The sequence below is a fragment of the Medicago truncatula genome, chromosome 3 (assembly GCF_003473485.1).
Source record: "Medicago truncatula cultivar Jemalong A17 chromosome 3, MtrunA17r5.0-ANR, whole genome shotgun sequence".
Taxonomy (NCBI): Eukaryota; Viridiplantae; Streptophyta; class Magnoliopsida; order Fabales; family Fabaceae; genus Medicago; species Medicago truncatula.
Genome location: NC_053044.1, coordinates 38,047,005 through 38,068,219, shown reverse-complemented (window position 1 = coordinate 38,068,219; position 21,215 = coordinate 38,047,005). Strand labels below are relative to the sequence as shown.

At 34.1% G+C, this 21,215-nt stretch overlaps 3 protein-coding genes and 1 non-coding gene across 4 annotated transcripts; 3 read left to right on the top strand and 1 right to left on the bottom strand.

Moving 5' to 3' along the window:
* Positions 1–375: 375 nt before the first annotated feature.
* On the bottom strand, positions 376–2,068 carry LOC25489535 (chromatin-remodeling ATPase INO80). Its single transcript, XM_013605540.3, has 2 exons — positions 1,796–2,068; positions 376–869 (listed from the first exon to the last, which is right to left on the bottom strand). Exons 1-2 carry the CDS (start codon positions 1,934–1,936, stop codon positions 717–719), a joined length of 294 nt encoding a protein of 97 aa, XP_013460994.1. The 5' UTR covers positions 1,937–2,068; the 3' UTR covers positions 376–716.
* Positions 2,069–2,329: 261 nt separating this feature from the next.
* On the top strand, positions 2,330–2,401 carry TRNAG-UCC (transfer RNA glycine (anticodon UCC)). Its single transcript has one exon. It is a non-coding gene; the product is annotated as a tRNA-Gly (tRNA).
* A 1,394-nt stretch (positions 2,402–3,795) lies between these two features.
* Positions 3,796–9,459, top strand: LOC11420166 (C2 and GRAM domain-containing protein At5g50170). Its single transcript, XM_003601141.4, has 9 exons — positions 3,796–4,201; positions 5,161–6,360; positions 6,580–6,762; positions 6,863–7,146; positions 7,281–7,397; positions 7,512–7,774; positions 8,009–8,177; positions 8,733–8,999; positions 9,097–9,459. Exons 1-9 carry the CDS (start codon positions 3,850–3,852, stop codon positions 9,304–9,306), a joined length of 3,045 nt encoding a protein of 1,014 aa, XP_003601189.1. The 5' UTR covers positions 3,796–3,849; the 3' UTR covers positions 9,307–9,459.
* Positions 9,460–9,843: 384 nt separating this feature from the next.
* Positions 9,844–14,094, top strand: LOC11415044 (plant intracellular Ras-group-related LRR protein 9). The gene is made up of 3 exons (XM_003601140.4): positions 9,844–10,769; positions 12,532–12,698; positions 13,184–14,094. The coding sequence occupies exons 1-3, from the start codon at positions 10,062–10,064 to the stop codon at positions 13,839–13,841; spliced, it is 1,533 nt and encodes a 510-aa protein (XP_003601188.1). The 5' UTR covers positions 9,844–10,061; the 3' UTR covers positions 13,842–14,094.
* The last annotated feature ends 7,121 nt before the right edge of the window (positions 14,095–21,215 follow it).

The following is a 21,215-nucleotide window of genomic DNA, read 5'->3' as shown; positions in this document are numbered from 1 at the left end:
TTTACTTTCCTTTCACCCTTTTCCTCATACCGCTGTTTTAAACTATCACTTTAATCAAGTACAAGATCAAATAAAGGGTGTTCACGATCCAACCTAAAACCCAATTGTCCCATTAAACAGAGACGAGTTAGTATCTACTTTTATGAACAATACTGGACTAGAGTTAAATAGCCATGGGGTTACTTACTCAATCATTTATATACATACATATAACCGTAATGTAAGATTTTGTTAAACTCTAGATAGTCTTCACAGCTATTCAACGTTTCATCTCCTTTTTGAAAACATGCCTTTTATTTTTTGGATTGTTGCAACATTTCATTTATTTGAAAACACACCTAACATGACATTATTATTAAGAGAAGTTCTACTGCGTATGATAAATTTAGTAATTGCATGAACTTTTTCTTTTGAACATGACTACATAAAGATTTTATGATTTTATTTTGTTCGTACTTCAAATCAACTCGATCACATACTACTTAAACTCAACCTAATTGGACTTTTACATCACTGAGTTGACTAGTGGAACTTGGGTTTAAACATTTATCCCAATCAAAGTTTGTGAACATGATTTTTCCCTCACACCTCAAATAACATGTGTAACAAAGAGTATAATATTAATGAGGAGTCGATACTTGATAAAATTATACGAGCCACAGTCATTCAATAATGCATACCAACAAAATATAAGTGAGCATTGACGTGCAGATTCTTCAACCAGTTTCTTGCTCAAATTCTTCACCCTCAGACTCTTCTGCATTGTCGGGATCATCATCATCAGCCTCGTCGAAATCTTCCTTATCATTTTCGTTAGTGGTTTTCCCAATGATAATTAGGTTGCTGTTCATTTTCCTGATTTCATTGCACTGCAATGGTTTGAGCAAAAACTGAGAGAGATGAAAATGTGGCAAAGAAAAAATAAGACATTCAAAGAGCATCGTCACTTATTCCTATCTGATCTAAACATTTCAACTGTAACAGACTTACTTCTATATAAATGTGGACATACTACCTTGCTTATATATCCATGCATTCCTAAATACTCTAAACTAAAGTCTAAAGTAATCAAAGTGTGAATGAGTAGCTACCTTCAACAACTAGTTCAATTCAAATAATCAAACTTATTTAGCTAAGTTCAAGCAAGTAACAAAAAACTAATTTGTTTTTCTCTGAAGAGATTGTATTCATAATATATATGAATCATGTTGTATGGAAAACATATTTGATCTTCCTAAATATGAATAATTTAGTAGAGTAAACCACCACTTTGGATCCTACAATTGTAAGCCTTGAAGCTTCGTCGCAAAAAACCTAAAATGCAAGTTTCATACTAGTTAAAAATTTAAAAATTTTGTGCGTAGACTCCTCATTAGTGCTAATTGGTTTCAGGGTTCTGATGAAAGAAGTCCAGATCAATGGTGGTTAAACTTGAATGTGTGGACAAGCCACGATGACATCATCACATCTAACAAAACTACTAGACGGAGTGAGATCATTTTAACTAATGTTAAACAATTAGGGGAAACCACTTAATATTTCTTACATTCAGATCCCAAATTGCAAGACACTTGCAAATTTCAAGATCTAAAATGGTGGTTTACTCATATTTAGCCGCAATATGTAACAGCATAAACATAATGCCTCACTTAATCTGAAATTCTCAACCATAAGCTAAAGTTGATGGCGAATTGCAATCAGGAAATGGTTTATTGATTAACATAGCTAACTAAATAACGAGTGATTTTGAATTTGAAAGAATAAAACCTAGATGGAGATGATGAGAGGAGAGTACCTTTTCTTCAAAATCAGACTCTTCCATGGCGAGAAGGAGTTCTTCGTTTTGAGGCTGAGGCCATTGAGATGGTAGCAAAAACGACGTCGGAATCCGAGTCGATAATTGGTACTGTGTCATAAACGCCGGAAACTGTAGCATTTTTAATCACCGACTGAGAGAATTCTGAACCGCTTTTCAAATAGTTTCGTTTGATGTCTGGACTTGTTTGTTCATCTGCTTTCTTACTGAGAGATATTTTTTTTATTTCTTTTTACGCCCCCTCAATTGGTCACAGCCCCCCCTAAATTTTGAAATTGTCCTTTTATATTGTATGACAAATAATCCTCCAAAGTTTGGTCATTGGAGAGTTGAGACTCAGTTTGAGGTGAGAGCTTTGAAAAATGGAAAGAATGAAGATTTTTGGAAGGAAAGGATTTTAGGGAGTTTATTTTTCTTTATAATAGAAACCCTACTAAATATAGAGAAACTTTATAATGGGTTTGTCGGAAGGGAAGAACTTTGGAGAGTTTTGTTTCGCTACAATGTCAACAAGCGTTTGTAGTCCAACGGTTAGGATAATTGCCTTCCAAGCAATAGACCCGGGTTCGACTCCCGGCAAACGCATTTTACACTTTTTTCGTGTGCATTACTCATTGATTGTTTGTATCTTACATTCATAAATTGATGTGTACCGATATTTGGAAATATCATTTTATAAGAAAAAAAGTCATTTTACTTATAAATAGTTTCAAAAAAAAGTATTATACTTCTCTCAAAAAAAAAGTTTTATACTATTTTTTTATATTTTATCCTATTGTTTTTAATATTCACTTTAAAAGATATTCAATTTTGTTTCGTTGAACTTTTTGATAAATAATATTAAGTTATTATAATTTTAAATGATATGAAATAATTTTATAAAGAATATGCATTAGTTATTACATTAAAGACTTATTGTGTCAGTAATTCATGTCGAATTATGAATTGAACATTTTTTTTTTAATTAGCAAAATTTTGTTAAAAATCCGGTCTTTGCATAAGACAAACAGAAAACGCTGTTACAAAAAGTACAAACTAAGGTGTTATATATAGACGGAACACTCTAAATAAACACCAATCGTCCTACAATCAACACCCACCAAAATAAACATCACCTTAAAACTTGGTTCTTATAGTAACCAACCATTAAAAAACGACATCCATAACACTCGTCATCAATACTCACCTCAAAAGAACACCCTTATAAAAGAGAATCAAGTCCTCATCACCAACCGAGTCCTCATCGTTAGAAAAACTCTTTCAATAAAATGTTCTTCCAATCTCGCAAACGAATTGATATATTCCGATTTATATTTATAAAGTATTGAAAATTCTTTTTTTCTTGATAAAAACAAAAATTGTGTGTATTATTTTTGTTGTCAAGAATCTACACTTTTTATTATGTTTGATGGAACCATTTTTACTAAAGAATGAAGGTAGGAAAATAAGGAAATGAAAAGAGATCGAATGCAAGATTCAAACTCGTGCGGTTTTCTTCATGTGTGAGTGCAAGTAACTGTGCTTTTTGCCTCTTTGAGCGTTGCATTGGCTTGTATTCTAGGTAAAAGAATGTTTCATTCATTGCCTGCAAAAGTTATCTCCCACCGCCAACTTATTTTTACTTTAATCACACCGTTATTATATATATAACTTAAATCTCGCAGCAATACTTATCCTATATATAGGTCATCCTATCGTTATACTTCAATTTTGAAGTTTCCTATAACAGAAACACACAAAGCTACACGAAAACAAACTTTTTCTAAGCAAAAGTTGAGTCACAACGTAAATCATTATGATATATTATGAGTCACAAAAATGATATCTTAGAGTAATGACAAACTAGCTTTCACTTACCCAAATTCCACGTTCTATTTTGTCCATGTGCTAACCCTCCACGTGTCATTTTCTTCTACTTACACGTATTCTTCTGCCACTAATAACAAAACAGAAGTGTATAAAACACTAAAACCCATTATCACCGTTTTCTCTTCTCCAATCCAACATGCCATACCGCTTTTGCTTTATAAACTATGTTGAACAAGTTATATGTCTGTGTATTAGAAGCCAAAGACTTACCCGTGAAAAATTCTCGTGTGAAGCTTAAACTTGGAAAGTTTAAATACAAGACAAGGATATTGAAAAACACGTTCAATCCCATTTGGAACGAGGAGTTTGTTTTTAAGGTGAAGGATATTGCTGAGGATGTGCTTGTTGTCAATGTTGTTAATCATAGTGATCAATCAAAGGTAGTGGATTTTGTTGGTGAGGTACGGATTCCGGTTGGTTCGGTTGGTTTTGAGGATAATAAGCAAATATTGCCACCCACTTGGTTCGAGCTTCAATGTTCTAACAAGAACGGCAAATTTTTCAACAAATTTTGTGGTTTGTTTCCTTGTATTAGATGATCATGTTTTTGTATATGATATTATGCTGATTTTGTTTTCAATGACAAATGTTAGTATTTTTTTGAATAATAAATGTCAGTACTTTAATGGTTATGTTAGTATTTTCTCTGTCGTCAAGATTCAAACCCCTAGACCTTTAACTCATCATCACATTTAATCCATTCACTCAAGCTAGTGAGCTACCCGGCATGAATTATAAATGCTTCCTGGGCAAGTTTTCATCATATTGAGAACATATACTAGTAAAAGTTGATTATTTTCCCTATTATAAATTGTAGAATGATGAAACTTTGCTAGATAGCATTATTTCAACGTTGAGTGGCTCCTAGTTTTTTTTTTTTTTTTTTTTTTGTAGTGTTTCAATAGCATACAACTTGAACTATATGCAGAGTAATACTTGCTAATTAGCGTAACATAATGTGTCCAAATCTTGAGTTTGTTATAAAATAGATTTTTCAGAATTAGTTGAATATTGTTTAAGGTAGTTACAATTACTTGATAGTTTGTTATATTTATTACCTTAGGATGTGATAGTTGTTACATGTAGGTGCATATAAATCATGCTTTCTGTAATTTTTTTTCCTTTATTGGCCTCTAACACTCTTCTCAACATAGTTTTTGCTGCATTCTGCATCCTTTACATTCGAGCTCGTGAGTTTAAGCATTCAACTCATTCATTTACCTGAGTTCAATTTTTAGCTAAACCTTGACTTATTTACCTCATTATTCATGAATCAAGGTCAAGAATTAACTGTTGAATTGAACTTATTTCCATTACTATTTAGCATTTATTTTTACTTTATGTACACTGTTTTCTGAAGGTTTAACCATAGTTTTTAATTTCTTGAACTATAATTCAACGTACCAATCTAGTTTTTTTTTTTTTTTTTTTTTTTTTTTTTTTTTATCTCAATGGCTTGTGTTGTGCATAATCAGGGAAGATTCTCCTTACAATTTCTCTTCATTATAAGGACCATGTTTCTTTTATGAATCATAAGCATTCTCCAAACTCAACTGCTTCAATTAAGGACTCAACAGAATCTGAACGTCTTCACATTTCATCTCATCAATCTTTTCATAAAAATCGTAAAATGGGTGAAGGCAAACATTTGTTGAAGGCTATCGCTGATCGCTTAGAAAGGATTTTACATAAGAAAGAACGAAACTCAAAACCCGTGGATTGTTCAGAAACATCAAATTCATTGTCTGATTACGAAGATAGTGTTCAAGAAAATTCACCCCCTTGTAGTTTTGAAGAAGGCATTGCACTAATGCAGTCAAGAGATAACCAACCAGAAAGTCCTGAAAATTTGCAGGGTGGTATTTTAGTAGATAAGATTTATGAAGTATCTCCATACAATCTTAATGTAGTTCTTTTCGTGCCGGATTCACAGTTTAGGAAAGATTTAGCAGAACAACAAGGGACAACAAATTTGCAAGAAGGGGCTTGGTCCTGGAAAGATGAAGATATGTCTTGTTTGACTCGAGTCGTCAACTATACAAAAGCTGCTTCAAAATTGGTTAAAGCTCTCAATACCACTGAGGAACAAACCTATATTAGAGCGACTAAAGATGAATTTGATGTACTTGTTAGTGTATGCACCCCTGAGGTTCCTTATGGGAATTCATTTCGGGTCGAAATTCTTTACAAGATAATGCCTGGCGAAGATGTGTCTTGTGTAAAGGAATCCTCACATCTTGTGATAACGTGGGGAATGGTTTTCCTACAAAGCACAATGATGAAAGGTGTGATAGAGAATGGGGCTAAACAAGGTTTGAAGGAGAGTTTTGATCAGTTTGCTAACCTACTTGCTCAGAGGTTCAAGGTGCTAGATAAGGAGGATTTGATAAACAAAGAACATTTGTTGGCAACTTTGCAGACAGAGAGCCAGTGGAATTGGTGGCAGGCAATTACATACTTCTGGAATTTCACAGTAGTTTCCACATTTTTTATGTGTTTATATGTGTTGCTGCATATTTTAAGGTGTGGTCCAAGTCAACCTCGGGGATTGGAATTTAGAGGGATCGAACTGCCAGATAGCTTAGGAGAACTAGTAACAAGTGGAATTTTAGTTATCCAGTTGGAGCGTGTTTATCATATGGTATCTCATTTTGTGCAAGCTAGATTTCAAATGGGTAAGCATGTTATTTGAACCTACTATTATTGTACTTGTTATCACCGTAAATCTATGTTGCACCGACACTTTCAGATTGAAATTGAAGGTGTATCCGGTGCCTAACACCAACAAGACACTTTTCTTTTCGCAAACTAATATCCGTATCTGTGTCAGCACTTCATACTTGTCAAGTAAATTCATGTAGGCGATTAGTTTTGACTTCATTCTCTTCTAATAGGAACTGACCATGGCATGAAAGCACATGGTGATGGATGGGTTGTTACTGTAGCTTTAATTGAGGGTGTTGACCTAGTCTCATTGGAGTCAACAGGGTTGTCAGATCCTTATGTGGTTTTCACCTGTAATGGACAAACAAGGTCAAGCTCTGTCAAGCTTGAGACATCAGATCCTCAATGGAATGGTTTGTCCTTCTGACTTGCCACTTAATTGCTAAAAAAATTGTTTCAATTTGAATGTTTCTTTACTTATATTCTGTATTGGTTTTATATACTAATATGCAGAGATATTAGAGTTTGATGCTATGGAAGAACCACCATCAGTTTTGTATGTGGAAGTTTTTGATTTTGACGGTCCATTTGACCAGGATGTTTCACTTGGACATGCTGAGATCAATTTCCTAAAGCATACATCCACAGAATTGGCAGACATGTGGGTCGTGCTTGAAGGAAAACTCGCCCAATCTGCTCAATCGAAATTGCATTTGAGAATTTTCTTGGACAATAACAAAGGAGTTGCAATTATCAAGGATTACTTGGAGAAGAAGGAAAAGGAAGTAGGAAAAAAGGTAAGCACAATCTTCATCATACCCCATGTATATATGATTATGTGAATATATTTGAATATGTCATAGACTCTTAGTCATAGAACAATAAGAAATTAACTAATTATTGTTTCTGACTATTGAGGGTTCTATTGCAGTTCAATCTTCCATCACCTCAAAGGAATTCTACATTCCAGAAATTGTTTGGGTTGCCACCAGAAGAATTTCTAATCAATGATTTCACATGTTCCCTGAAGAGAAAATTGCATTTACAGGTACTAAATTTGGTTCACAATTTGAGCACAGACAATATAAATGCTTCAAAGCGGGGAATTCTTAGAATGTCATTATGAACTTTATAAACTAAATGACCATGCTTTCTAATGCAGGGTCGGCTATTTCTTTCTGCAAGGGTTCTGGGATTTTATGCAAATTTGTTTGGACATAAAACAAAATTTTTCTTCCTTTGGGAAGATATTGATAACATTCAAGTGCTTCCTCCATCATTAGCATCATTAGGAAGCCCTACATTGGCCGTAATTCTTCGAAGAGGACGAGGTATCGATGCAAGGCACGGTGCCAAGACGCAAGATGAAGAAGGAAGGCTTAGGTTTCATTTTCAGTCATTTGTTTCATTCGGTTCTGCCTCCAGGTATTCTAAATCAGCATGCATATACTTCTAATCTTATCAGTCGAGTGAATGCTTGGAATCACGGCGAGTTTGATAAAATCACAGTGGCATTGTGATTTTGTTAAATTTTCAAAGTGCAGCTTTTGTCAAAATCACATTGATACACCGTAATTCTATCAAACTCACCGTGAATCGACGCATACGTGATGGTATATATTTAAATTCAGCTGACGACACATTTTATTTCTACAAAAGAACGATAATGGCATTGTGGAGAGCAAGAATACTGAACCCCTATCAGAAAGAACAAATTACAGAAGAGCATGAAGATCAGGAGGTCTTGGTAATGCCTGAAGACTCTGGATCTATCCTAGAAGATGAGGCAAAAATGTCCAGGATTTACTCTGCTGAACTACCAATTAAGGTAACCATCAATCACTATGAAGATAAAATTCACTCCCACGTTTGCAAAGTTTTGAAGCCTTATGATATGAATATCAAGTCAAAAACCCTTTTCAATCTCTTGAGGAAATGAGTTATGCGTTATGACTTCAGTTTGATCCACTATGAATGAAAACTATATTTTTAAACACTTTCAATATCACAAATGCATGAATTCATAGTTTGACACGTCTTGAATTCAGCAAGTCAACATAGCATTTTCTTTGTTGCAAAAGGTTCAACGATAACGTTGTAAAACGGATCTTACTATTTAAACATGAGTTTTACTTTGTAAACCCTAAGCTTTCAGTGATAATAGAAAGGCACTGAAGCCACTCTGCAGCTGCAGTTGGAGACGTAGACACAGTTGAGTGAATTCCGTGATCGAACATTGTGTGTTCTATGTTTGCGTTTCTTTCGTATCTTTTACATTTAAACCTGGTTGCTTTTGTGACAACCTTCTTTAAGAATTATCATTCTTTTATACATTATATTATCATCAAGTCTTTCCTTATTCCGATTTGTTATTCTCGCACAGATAAGATCAATGATGGGAATTTTTGATGGAGGAAACATAGAGCATAAGATTATGAAAAGAACCGGTTGTATGGACTATGACACTACACCTTGGGAACCAGTAAAACCTGATGTACTCGAAAGGCATGTTACGTACCAATTTAACCGGCATGTGTCAGTTTTTGATGTTACAAGCACACAACAAAAATATCCAAATACAAACACTGAAGGATGGATTGTGAATGAAGTTATGATCCTCAATGGTGTTCCATTTTCCGATCACTTTCGTGTATGCTAAATTTAAAACTCAGTCTTATATTGTATTTGTTATAAAGTTGGTTATTGTTATTGTTCCATAGAAGAGAGTCTAATATTTTTGCTTGCAGATTCATTTTAGGTACGAAATTGAGAAATCGGCTCTTGGTGAATGTGCTTGCAAGTGTGATGTATACATTGGCATTATGTGGCTTAGGAGCTCTAAGTTTCAGAAAAGGATCAATAGGAACATAACATCCAAGTTTAAAATTCGACTGGAAGAAATATTTGAACTACTGCAGAAAGAGATTTTATTGATGTCTCATAAATCGAATGTGTAAAGGATAAATGTATACGGGTTAATACTTGTTATTTGATTTGGTCATGTATAATGTGGGAGCTGCTTGTTTTGCTTCTCTGATGAAACATTTTGATACAATATGCTATATTTGGTACTTAATTGTTTTAAATCTTATTATTGTTTGAGCCGAGTAGACATAACTAGTATTGTAATTTTAATTTATGTTGCATATTGTCCTTACAAATTTGTAGAGTCGATCATGGCTTTGCCTTTTAGGTCCTTGATTTTGTATGTGATGGTTGACCATTGTGCTTGTTCCACATAGCTACAAATATCAGTGCCCCGAAGTCTGATCTGAAGGTTCATTCACAAACAGTACTGAACTACTGGTTCTATATAAGTTTATATGAAGAGATATATTATCGTCTCTTTAAGATTCATCTTTGAAGTTTCAATCGTGGTGGATGCATATTATACAAAAATATATAAATATAAGATGAGTTTTTTATTTTATTAAATTCTTAAAAGTATTATAGTTTCATATTTTTAAGTGAATAAGCATGACCGACCAGTGCCGTGCCGTGCCGCAGCAGTGACCACCAGGCCACCTTATCATCATGATTACTTAATTAACTGATTAATCTATAATTAATCAATGGATCACAGTCACAGTCAGCAAACAAAAACAGATCGATAGTCTCAAAGTTGCACTGAATAGAATACACTAATCTTCTTCTTACTATATATACCAACCAATTCATCACTTCCCTCATCTGAATCCCGAACCCCAACGCCATGGATCCTAATCCAGGAACCTTCCCGATCCTCTCCTACGTCATGTCCCGTCTCCCATCCTTAACCACCAAACCCACCGCCACCACCTCCGACACCGAATTATACGACATCGAACAGCCACGCATCGTCGACCAAATGCCAAACCTAGCAGATCCCGAATTAATCGCCGCCATGGCCGGTGCCATCGACGACGTTCAACAGGCCAGGGCCATTCTCAAACTTATCGGCGAACGGCCCACTCATGAAGAAGTCGACCACGCCAAAACCAAACTAACTGATATAGAAGCCGAACTTTCGCGACAACTGGAAGGAATTGTTCTGTTATCGAGGCCGACGGAGATCGAGGTTCATGGATGGAGAGCACATCTGGCGGAGAAGGAGAAACAGTGTAGAGAGGAAGCTGAAAAGGAAAAGCGTGTTTGGAAATCACTTATTCAGCTTGATGAGATGCATGAGGCGTATGAGAAGCTTCTTAAGAGTGCTGAGAAGAAGTTGGTTAGAATGTATGATGGAGATACCGGTGATGTTGGAGGAGAGGGTGATGGTAGTGATGAAGTGGATGAAGTGGTTGTTGGGATTTTGCAGGAAGCTGATGGGAAAGGAATGGAAAGGATTGAGATTTCGGATCGGAAATTGAAGGTGTTGCCGGAAGCTTTTGGGAGGATTCCTGGTTTGCTTGTGCTTGACGCTTCTAAGAATCTGCTTTCGGTAAAGTGCTTTTCACTACTAATAGTTTCTGATTTACTTACAGTGTTTTCATGTAAGTTATAAATTGTTTTCATTGACTATTATAGACATGTCATAGGCTGTTTCCGTGTGGTCTTATAAACATTCTCACAGTTGCTTTTGATAGTAAATAAACTCCAACAAGTCAGTCCAAATAAATCCTAAATCAGTGATTACTGATTAGCAAGTTCAAATACACACAAACATAGTTGCAGAATTCACTCAAGTACCCTTAGAACTAATTCGCGGTTCTTTTGCAAACTAGTTTGTGAAAATTCGCAGGAACAAGCGGAAAAGAGGCAAAACTGTTGCCGGTTTATTTGAGCATGACAATAGCTCAATAAAAAACTGAGATTTAAACTATGGCACTCGCTCACTGCACATCCATTCACATTCTACCCTGCTTTTATTATAGTGATGAAGTTACCTCTCAATGTTTACTAAACTAATGAGTGGAACTAATGTTCTTGCAATCTCTCTATGTTAGACAAGCATAATACATATGAGCCTGCTGCGACGTTAATATCTCTTTCGCTGACTATTGGACTTTCCTTTTTAACGTGACTTTTGTTAGAATGTGATTTTTGAAATAAATGTTAAATACTCTTTCTTTATTTAATTATTTGTTTATAGTCATAAATATTTTAAAACAGAACTGCTATATAGTACGAGTGTTTCCTATACGAAATTTCACGGACGCGTGTATATGATTACTCTCCACGCGCGCAGTAGTATTTGCATATTTTTTTATAAATATTATATTAGGTTTAATATAACACCAACCCTTCACTCACACCACTCCCGTCGCTTACAGATTCCACTAGAGTTCACTCTCACCGGTCAATACACGCACGGTCTCGTAATTTTGCTTTTAATTAGTGTCGTAAGTTTATCGTATTCACGGTCATTAGCGTTCCGACGAAAAATCTGATGATTATGGCTCACCAATTGAAAGCAAAATTTGATTATTATAATCGATGTAGTATCCACTATACACTTCATTTGTGACAATATCAATGAATCATAGATTGTGGCTTTCATTTGTGATCGCAACACACAAGATTGAATCATGATGTGGAGGAGAGAAAATCACTTGGTACCGGTGAAGCATCCACCATGGCCAGAACTATACCCCATCGCTAAATAGTTTTATTAAAATGCTTTTATTAATAGTGTACCAATTAGTATATTAAAATGTAGAATGAACTAAATAGTGTATTGGCTATGTATACGCCTACATATCTAATATTTTGATGGTTGCGTATGTATCCCAAACCCTTACCTCATACCGAAGAGAATTATGAACCAGGTCACTATGCACACAAATTTACTTTAAATTTTTGTTATTTAATTGCTGTTAGAGCTTCTAGAGGTGGATAGATGCATTTTTTTGTGCACTTCAGAGATATGTTTTGTTTACATGAGACTAATCACACTATCAGTTATGCTCATAACATGAATTGAGCTTGATTTGAAAATTAAATGTGTCTTGCTTGGCTCTGTTTGTGTCTTCAAACTTCTAGAAAACATGTTGATGTATGGGCTGATTAAATTTGATTTTCGTACTTTATACCATAGAGAGGGTGGATGCTGAGTTCTTATGACAATTTTTATCTGTGTTTAATTTTGAATATCTATGTTTCCTTGGCACTTCATATCAAACGTAGTACTGAATTACTTAGTTGGTTGGCCTTTCTTGTAATTCCACATATATTGTACTAATATGTTTCGTTCAACACACTAGGTGATTCCTGACTCAATAGTTGGATTGCAAAATCTGGAGGAGCTTAATCTCTCTGCAAATCATTTGGAATCACTGCCCGATTCAATTGGATTTCTACAAAAGTTGAAATTGCTCAATGTTTCTGGAAACAAGCTTACTGCCCTTCCTGATGCCATTTGTCAGTGCAGGTATGTGATAGATTCATAAAAGGCGGAATATTTTTTATGCTGTTATCGTCGTCACTCGTTATCACCTAATAATTGCTATCCTTTGTGGTTGGGATCCCTAAGAAATTTATTTTGGACACTGACATCCACATGTTTTAAGACTTACCTCATTTGAGTATTTTGAAAGACATGTGAACTGCTTTATAGTGAAAATGGGAGCGATTTTTTTCATGCATGTGCAAGAACTGTTTTTTTATTTAAACTCTTCAAACTATAAGTCTTATATGGCAACATTGTTTCATATTTATTTTATTTGTTTTTATGCCTTTTAAGATTAATTTAAGTGTTCAGAAATTGTAAATTACCAATTCCATGTTCTCTTTCTGCACACATTATCTCATATCTTACACCAAACATTATAAATGCTCAAGTCATCTAGAAACATCTTCAAATGATAAATGTTTTTATCACAATTGATTGATTCCCTTTTCTATTTGTATAATCAGGTCATTGGTGGAGCTGGATGTAAGCTTCAACGATCTGTCATACTTGCCAACAAACATTGGGTATGAATTACCAAACTTGAAGAAACTCATGATTCAGTTGAACAAAATTCGATCTCTTCCCTCATCTATTTGTGAGTTGAAGTCGTTATGCTATTTGGATGCTCACGTCAATGAGCTACATGGGCTTCCAGCAGCATTTGGGAGACTGACTACTCTGGAAATTCTCAACTTGAGCAGTAATTTCGCTGATCTTAAAGAACTTCCAGAGACATTTGGCGAATTGACTAATCTCAAGGAATTGGATGTCAGTAATAATCAGATTCATGCACTTCCAGATACATTTGGTTGCCTTGATAATTTGACCAAGCTCAACTTGGAACAGAATCCTCTTGAACTGCCACCAGTGGAGATTGTAAACCAAGGGGTCCAAGCCATAAAAACTTTTATGGCCAAGAGGTGGATTGCTATGTTGGAAGAGGAAGAACTAAAAAGCAATCAAGAAATGCAAGAACAAGGAGAGGGTGGCTGGTTAACCAGAAGCACCTCCTGGTTGAAGAATGTTTCTGGAAATGTAGTTGGGTATATTGGAACTGCTGTTGGATCTCCTATGTCACCCAAATCTCCCACCACAGATGCTTATCTTAATCAGCAGCTTTGAAGTGAGGTTGGTCCAGCTCTTATCAGGAACTTTCAAGCATGCATTTCCGATGAAATTTGTAGTTTTCGGATACTATGTTTACTGTTTAGCAAATACTTCATGCTACTTCCTCCTTTGTTGGGGTATGTTTTGGTAATCAATGTGTATAATTGAGAGGCATGCCTCTCACAATAATTGTCTGAATTTTGAATTATTTTGTTTATTTTTGAGATTTAAATAAACAAAAGCTAATACATTTTTTTTTAGGAAAAAAGTAATTATACATGTCACGTTGTGATTTGAATGTCATGCGATTTGAGTGGAAGGGGTATATATTCGTACCTTAACTTTTTTTTCTTCCTAATGGTGGGAGATGCTTGTAACATGCCATCAAAGTAACTAATACCAAAGATTCTTGGTTGATATTTGGATCGGGATAATATGTGAGATAGATTAGACGCAGTAACTGCACCACATTTTATTTGTCCAATCTAAATTGATGTTCGACATCGGTTAACCGAATGAAATTGACCGTAACCGTTTAATCTTAAATCAAGAGTCGAGATTACTTATGGGGTAAACCTGTGTGCTACAGTAACTGTAGCATATTTTGGTTTGACTGCATGCAATCCTGCATCGTATGTTAGTGGCTGTCCAATTAACGGGAAAAGTTATGGTGCATAAGCCATTTTCTTATGCACCGTGCATAAACATTTCACAACCATTGGATTTACATAAGAAAAGGCAGTATAAAAATAACTTTAAACAAAAAAAAGTCATAAACCAACACTCTTTCTCTCTCTAAGTCTGAAACTTAGAGAGAGATGCTCTGCAAAAGAGTTTCTTCTCCGACCTCCTCTTCAAGCGCCGGCGCGGTGGCTGCCGGCCCAACAGGGCGGCGGCGCCGCACCGAAGATAGCAAAAACCTCCGTTTTCAAAAAAAAATTCAAGAATCCGACATCCATTTTCTTTTTAAACTCAAATCCACCTTTAAAATTTTCGAAAAGCAAACACATATGCCTAGATCTAGCTTCAAAGATTCGAAAAAAAAAGGACACGGAAGAGAAGAATTCGAAATTGATAGAAGAGAAGATAAGAATTCGAAATTTGTAGTGTGTTATGATTCTGATGATTGTTGCTGGAAAAGTGTTTGATGGATTTGTAGTGAAAGCTCAAAAAATGAATTGCTGAAACCATTCCCACAGCAAAAATTTCTGGAAACCATTCCCACAGCAAAATTGTTTGTGAGTTCAACGCACAGAAACCATTTCCACAGCAAAATGGTTTTGGAGTACAACTCACAGAAACCATTTCTTTTCTCATCCTCCAATTCTGTCAGTCCAAAACTGAATGATGCCAATGGCTCTAGGTCCTTAGTTTTTTTTTCACCTGCTGGAAACCATTAAGTACATCTAATGGTTTTGGAGTACAACTCACATAAACCATTTTCACAGCAAAATGGTTTTGACATAATTTTATACAAAACATACTATAATAAGGACATTTGTGACTGTCATTGAACCAAATCAATACTCTGAAATCATTATTGAACTAAAATGATGATTTCCAAGGTTGTAGTATTGTTTCGTTTGGTTTCGCTTGGAGGTGTAGGGAAGCAATTATATTTCAAATGAGATTTATGCACGGTGCATAAGGATTTCCTTATGCACCATAACCACTCCCCCAATTAACATATCTAAAAGTTTGAGATTTTGGTTTCAATCTCAAATTTTAAATCTAAAAATTATAATCAAATCTATTTGAAAATCGAACCTTTTAATCTTAATCAAACAATCACATAGCTTTTGACAATCAGATCATAAGTAATTAGGTGGCTTCCTGATTTCAATCTCGGATTTTAGATTTAAAAAAATATAATAAAATTTGTTTGAAAGTTGAAGCTTCGGATTTTAATCTAACAACCGCAAATCATTCAACAACAAAAACAAAAGTAATCAGGCGGTTGAAATGTGTATTCTAATTTTTTTTTTTGTTGAGTAAAAGATGTTTTTTCCCTTAAGACAATGTATTGTAATATACAGGGATCGAAGTTTAAATTTCAAACATCCGACTTATTCATCTTTAAAAATTAAATTTCTAGTCACTGTGTTGCTTGATTTAATAGCATTATTAAGACTACTATAAGGAAGATGATCAAACACATGGATCCTAAATACTTTAACTATATCCTAACCAACTCAAATATGTTGTGATTTAATTAACTATATTGGAACTGCTTGTATCATCAATTTGAGAGTTATTCTATCATGATATATATATATATATATATATATACCATGTCCAACTTGAAAACAAGATAGGAGAAATGTATCACATGTGATGTAGAGTTTGATTTTGCTCAATTTATTGTTCATTTATGAGATATATAGACAAATGATAGTTTAGTGGGATAGTGAGTCCCAATAAGCTCAATGCAGTATGCAAGAGCACTTCCTCTAACTCAAATCCTTTCGGACTTGTAACGCCTCTCAGCGATCATTCATAACAACCTCTCCATCACTCTACAACGGTTTGTCTTCGACACTTATAGAAACTTTTATTCACTACAATGCAAGGTACACAATTCTTTTCACTTCATACATTTCAGTCTTTGTTCTTTTATTGATTCGAGCGTTAGAGTATATGCATGTACCACCTCACACATCAATTCTGACAGACGTTGTTCAAACTCGGCCAATCATTCTTGATCACTAATTTTTATAAGCATACGTTTTTCTAACAATTTTCATACTATTATCTTAGTATATCATATACAACTCTTTATTTCTTGTTTTATGGAATAGCCTTTTACTATGTATGTGAAATGTGTGTTTGGTTCAGCAGTGGAGAAAATTGATTTTGATAGAATTAAGTTTGATAAAATTGATTTTGGTTAAAAGTGAGTTGAATGCGAATTGATTTATGTTTGGATACATTGACTTAGAATTGATTCTTAAAAATTAATGTTGGTTGGATAGTTTGACCCAAAATTGATTTTGAATGCATAATTACTAAAATGGGTATTAATATCTATTTAAAATTAGATTTCATTTCTATTTTATAAAATTATTCAAATTACATTATCAATTTAATTATTTGTAGATTAGTAAAACTTCTAAAATAAAATGCAGATTAAGTTGATAGTTTAATTTGAGTTAGGTATTATATTAATTTTCTTACACATATAAATTAACAAATTTCGTCTCTTAAAAAAAATAACAAATGTTTTTCTTTTTAGCAAAAAAAATAAAATAATAACAAATGTTGTCAAACAGTTTTTTCTTAAATAATTAAATACAAATCCAATTTCATCTTCTTCTCAAAGAAAGAGAGAACGTTGAGGTTTGCAGGGTAACATGTGTAACAACCCGATTTTTGTTAGATTTATTTTTAATTGTTTTATTATGTGTTTTTATGTGCTTGAGTGTGATTAATTATCATTGGGTGCATTTCATGAGTTTTCGTGCTAGAGGGATAAATTCGTAATTTTTGGTGAGAATTATTTTTAGTGTTTTAGTGAGAACCATTATTTTATTAAGTTACTAGTGTAGTTGTTAGTATTTTACCGTTAAGTGACCATTGTTAGTATTTTACCGTTAAGAGTGTAGAAACATTTTAAAATTGTGTTTGAGTGTGTTAAGTCAACTAAGGCATTAGGGTTAAGCCTATTAGAAGAATAGCCTATATAAGCCTTGTCTTAAGAGAAAATATCATTCATTTTTCATTACATAAGATATTTTGAGAGAGGTAGAGAGAAAAAGCGCAAGAGAAGAGGAAAAAGGGTTAGAGGAGAAGTAGCTTGAAGATTCAAGAATTGGTAGAGATCCTAGGAGCTAAAGTGAAGTTTGAGCTAATTAAGGTAAGGGGGTTAGAATTCAATCATGATCATTTAGTGTAATTTTTCAATTATTGTATGATTAAGTGCTTAATTGAGTAAGTGATTAATTATAATGATATGTTTGAATGCATGAAATTGGTGATAATTGAATTGTTGTTGGTGAAATTGCATGTTCAAAATATGTGAATGTGTTACATGTTGAATTATGCTCTAAATTTTGAATTATGTTATGTAGTTGTTGAATTATGATGAGATTCATGTTCGATTGATGTTGTTGTTGCTAAGTGATATTGTTGTTGATGATTCATGGCTTGAGTGTTCATAAATCATAATTTGATGATGAGAATTGAGTTGTTGTTGTTGGTTTTGTAAAATGGGTTGAATTGGTGAATTATGTTCAAATGTCATTTGTTTTCATGTTTGTTGTGTTCTTGTGAACCTTGTTAGTTGTATTGACCTGTAAACAAACTCTGGAAACACATTTGGGCATTTGGAGATCAAAATTGGGGATTTTGGGTGAAAAGAGGTTGAAACCCGTAATATTTTTCTGCAGAACTATGACTGTTCGCTTAAGCGAACGCGTAAGCGAACCAGCATAGCAAGTTCTAGGACCTGGTCGCTTAAGTGAACCGGTAAGCGACCAGTAAGCGTACATTATTGGTAGCTACTGGAACTTGTTCGCTTAAGCGAACCAGGTGGTCGCTTAAGCAAACGTTAAGCGACCAGTAAGCGTACATTGCTGGTAGCTACTGGAACTTGTTCGCTTAAGCGAACCAGGTGGTTGCTTATGCGAACTTTCCCAGTTTCAGCCACTTTGATTTTTCGTTCCGGCTTTAGGGGGTCAATCCGAACTTTGTAAAATGATTCTTTCAACTTGTTTAACCAGTGTTTGAACCCCTAAACCTACTGAAACATGTTTAGCTTACTTAAACTTGGGATTTTCCGTTTTGGGTTGAAACTTGTATATTTTGGGAAATTCGAATTTTTGTCGAAACGAACTTTTGCAAACTAATTGAGATTACAAGTTCAACCTACAGTTCATGTAGACTTAGGTGAGACTTGTAAAGTTGGTCAAATATCTTAATCATGTTAAACTTGATATTTCGGGTGGGAATGTGGAAAATGTGAACTTGGGTTTTCTCATACGAACTTGAGCTATTCTTTAAATTAATGTTTAATAGTTTGTAAGTGGCTTAAGCTCATGACTACATGATTGATTAAGATTGTTTTGAGAGTTTTCAAACTTTATATTGTTACCTTCTTTTCAAACTTGATGTGGATTTTATCGAAAATGATTCTTTTAAGCCAATTATCTTATGATCTTTCGTGATTAGCCTTATATGACTAAATGAAGATGTGCGAATGAATTGTTATATGTTGATATGATATTTATCATAAGATGTTGTATGTTCTCTTACTTGGAATATGAGAAATATTTGGAGTGGTGAAACTATATGATGCAGTTGAAGTTGTCTAATGAATACATGTTAATGAATTATGATCTTTGGTGATGACTCTTAATTGAATAATGACATGTTGAGTGTGTGGATGTAAATGCTTGATAATGCAATTGTTGTTGAAGTTGAGCAATGTAAATGGAGGTGTACTTTTACATTGTGTTGTTGTATGTTGAGTAGTTGCATTATTTGGTCTTTGCTTATGTCCACTCATCATTGTCATATCGAGTCATATGAGAAATGTAAAAGGAGGTGTACTTTTACATAATTATGCGTAAGAGGAGGTGTACTCTTACATATGATGTGCGGTTGGCATCATGGGGTAACGGCCTAGACGTTGTTGTGCTTGGTACCACATGCATGTAGGTGTCGGAGTTAGGCGCATTGCATAATTAACATGAGTTGATTGTGGCATGTGAATGATAATTGTTGAAGTTTGTGAATGATGTTTGTTGATGATAAGTGTACTTGGTGAATACTTGGTTGTATTATTTTGAAATGTTATGTAAATATACATATTGAATTAACTGTTTATGTTAAGTACTTGGAATTGATTTATTCATGTTAAACTGTTTATGTGGATTATGATTGATGTAATACTTACCCCCAGTGATTTTGACCGCCCACCTTTCTGTATGGATGGGTAGACGTTGTGCATGATTAGTTGCTTCGGTGAGTTGCTTGATGCTTGGTCGGATATCGGGAGCTATCTCCGGTATCAGTTTCATAGAGTCTAGGATAGGCTCTGATATAGGTGTCTGTATATAATTATCTAGATTATTTGTTTGGATTTATTCATGTTGGAGATTTACCCATTTGTCGGGACTTTGAGAACTTTTATGTTGATGTATTTTTGACATCATGGCATGTATGCTTTGAAGTATATGGTTTATATCTGTTGCGACTGTTGAGATTTTTATACATGCATGTTGTTTTGGATTTTATTTGATGACGTATCGTCTATTTCTTGAATATATGTATTATTCGCGTGTTTTATCGTTTTAATAGAAATAGGACGTTACAACATGAACGCTGAAACACAGTCGAGAAAAGAATTTGAGCAACAAAAAAATTCATCACTTTGGCTGTGTTGTATACAACTTTGTAGGAAAATGAAAAAGAATATCATGGGTAATTTGCGAAAATACATCAGCCACCAAAAGTTGAATTCTAAAATTGCTTTTGAGTTGCTGCAAAAGCTCCAATTCATGGCTTCTAGTAGACTTGAGTTTAAAGGGTTTAATCACGTTTTGTTGAATCACTTTTGCAGTTACCCAAACACCACAAAAATAGCAAAACTGTTTTTGAGTGCTCCAGACTCACGTTTGTACCCACAAAACACGTAACCAAACAAGCACGAAGTGTCATAACATAATCTATTTTAACATTATAATTTTTTTTAATTTAAATATGTTTTTTGTCTTTTTAAATATAACAACTTTTATTTTTAGTCTCTATCAATTTTTCCTTTGAATTTTGATCTCTAAATTTTTGTTAACAATTCTAGTCATTGTTATTTTATAAAAGTTTACGTCGCACGTTCTAAATGACTATTTTTGATAACATATTATTCAAGTCAATACTCCCAATTTTTTATTTATTTTTATAAGATGATCTATTTATTCTTAAACTAATTGAAGTTCATTTTCCATTTGAAATGAACTATTTTTTTTTTTTAAGGATTAAATGAACTATTTAATTACTAGTACTAATTGAGGATCTATCATGAGGAATTGATGCAAACTTATGAAACGAAAAATCAACACATGTGGGACCCAAATTAAACTATAAATAATAATTTTCATCTTAATGACCCTTGGTTGGAAAAAGAACTCACGAAAATCCACCATCGTTCGTGTGGGTTGCTTTTGCTTATGTAGCGGGTCGTCCCATGTTGTCATGTTCAGTCTCCATGTGGTCTCACTTGTTTATTGCTATCTCATCACTCTCATTACGTTACTCTCTTCCACTAATCTTCTTCCTTTCTCTTTTAACTCAATTATTAAATCAATAATGCATTACTCATATTCTCACCTCAATCCTTTTCGTAAATCATGATTCATTCTTCAGATCATGCATTTATATTTTTTTGTATGTAGT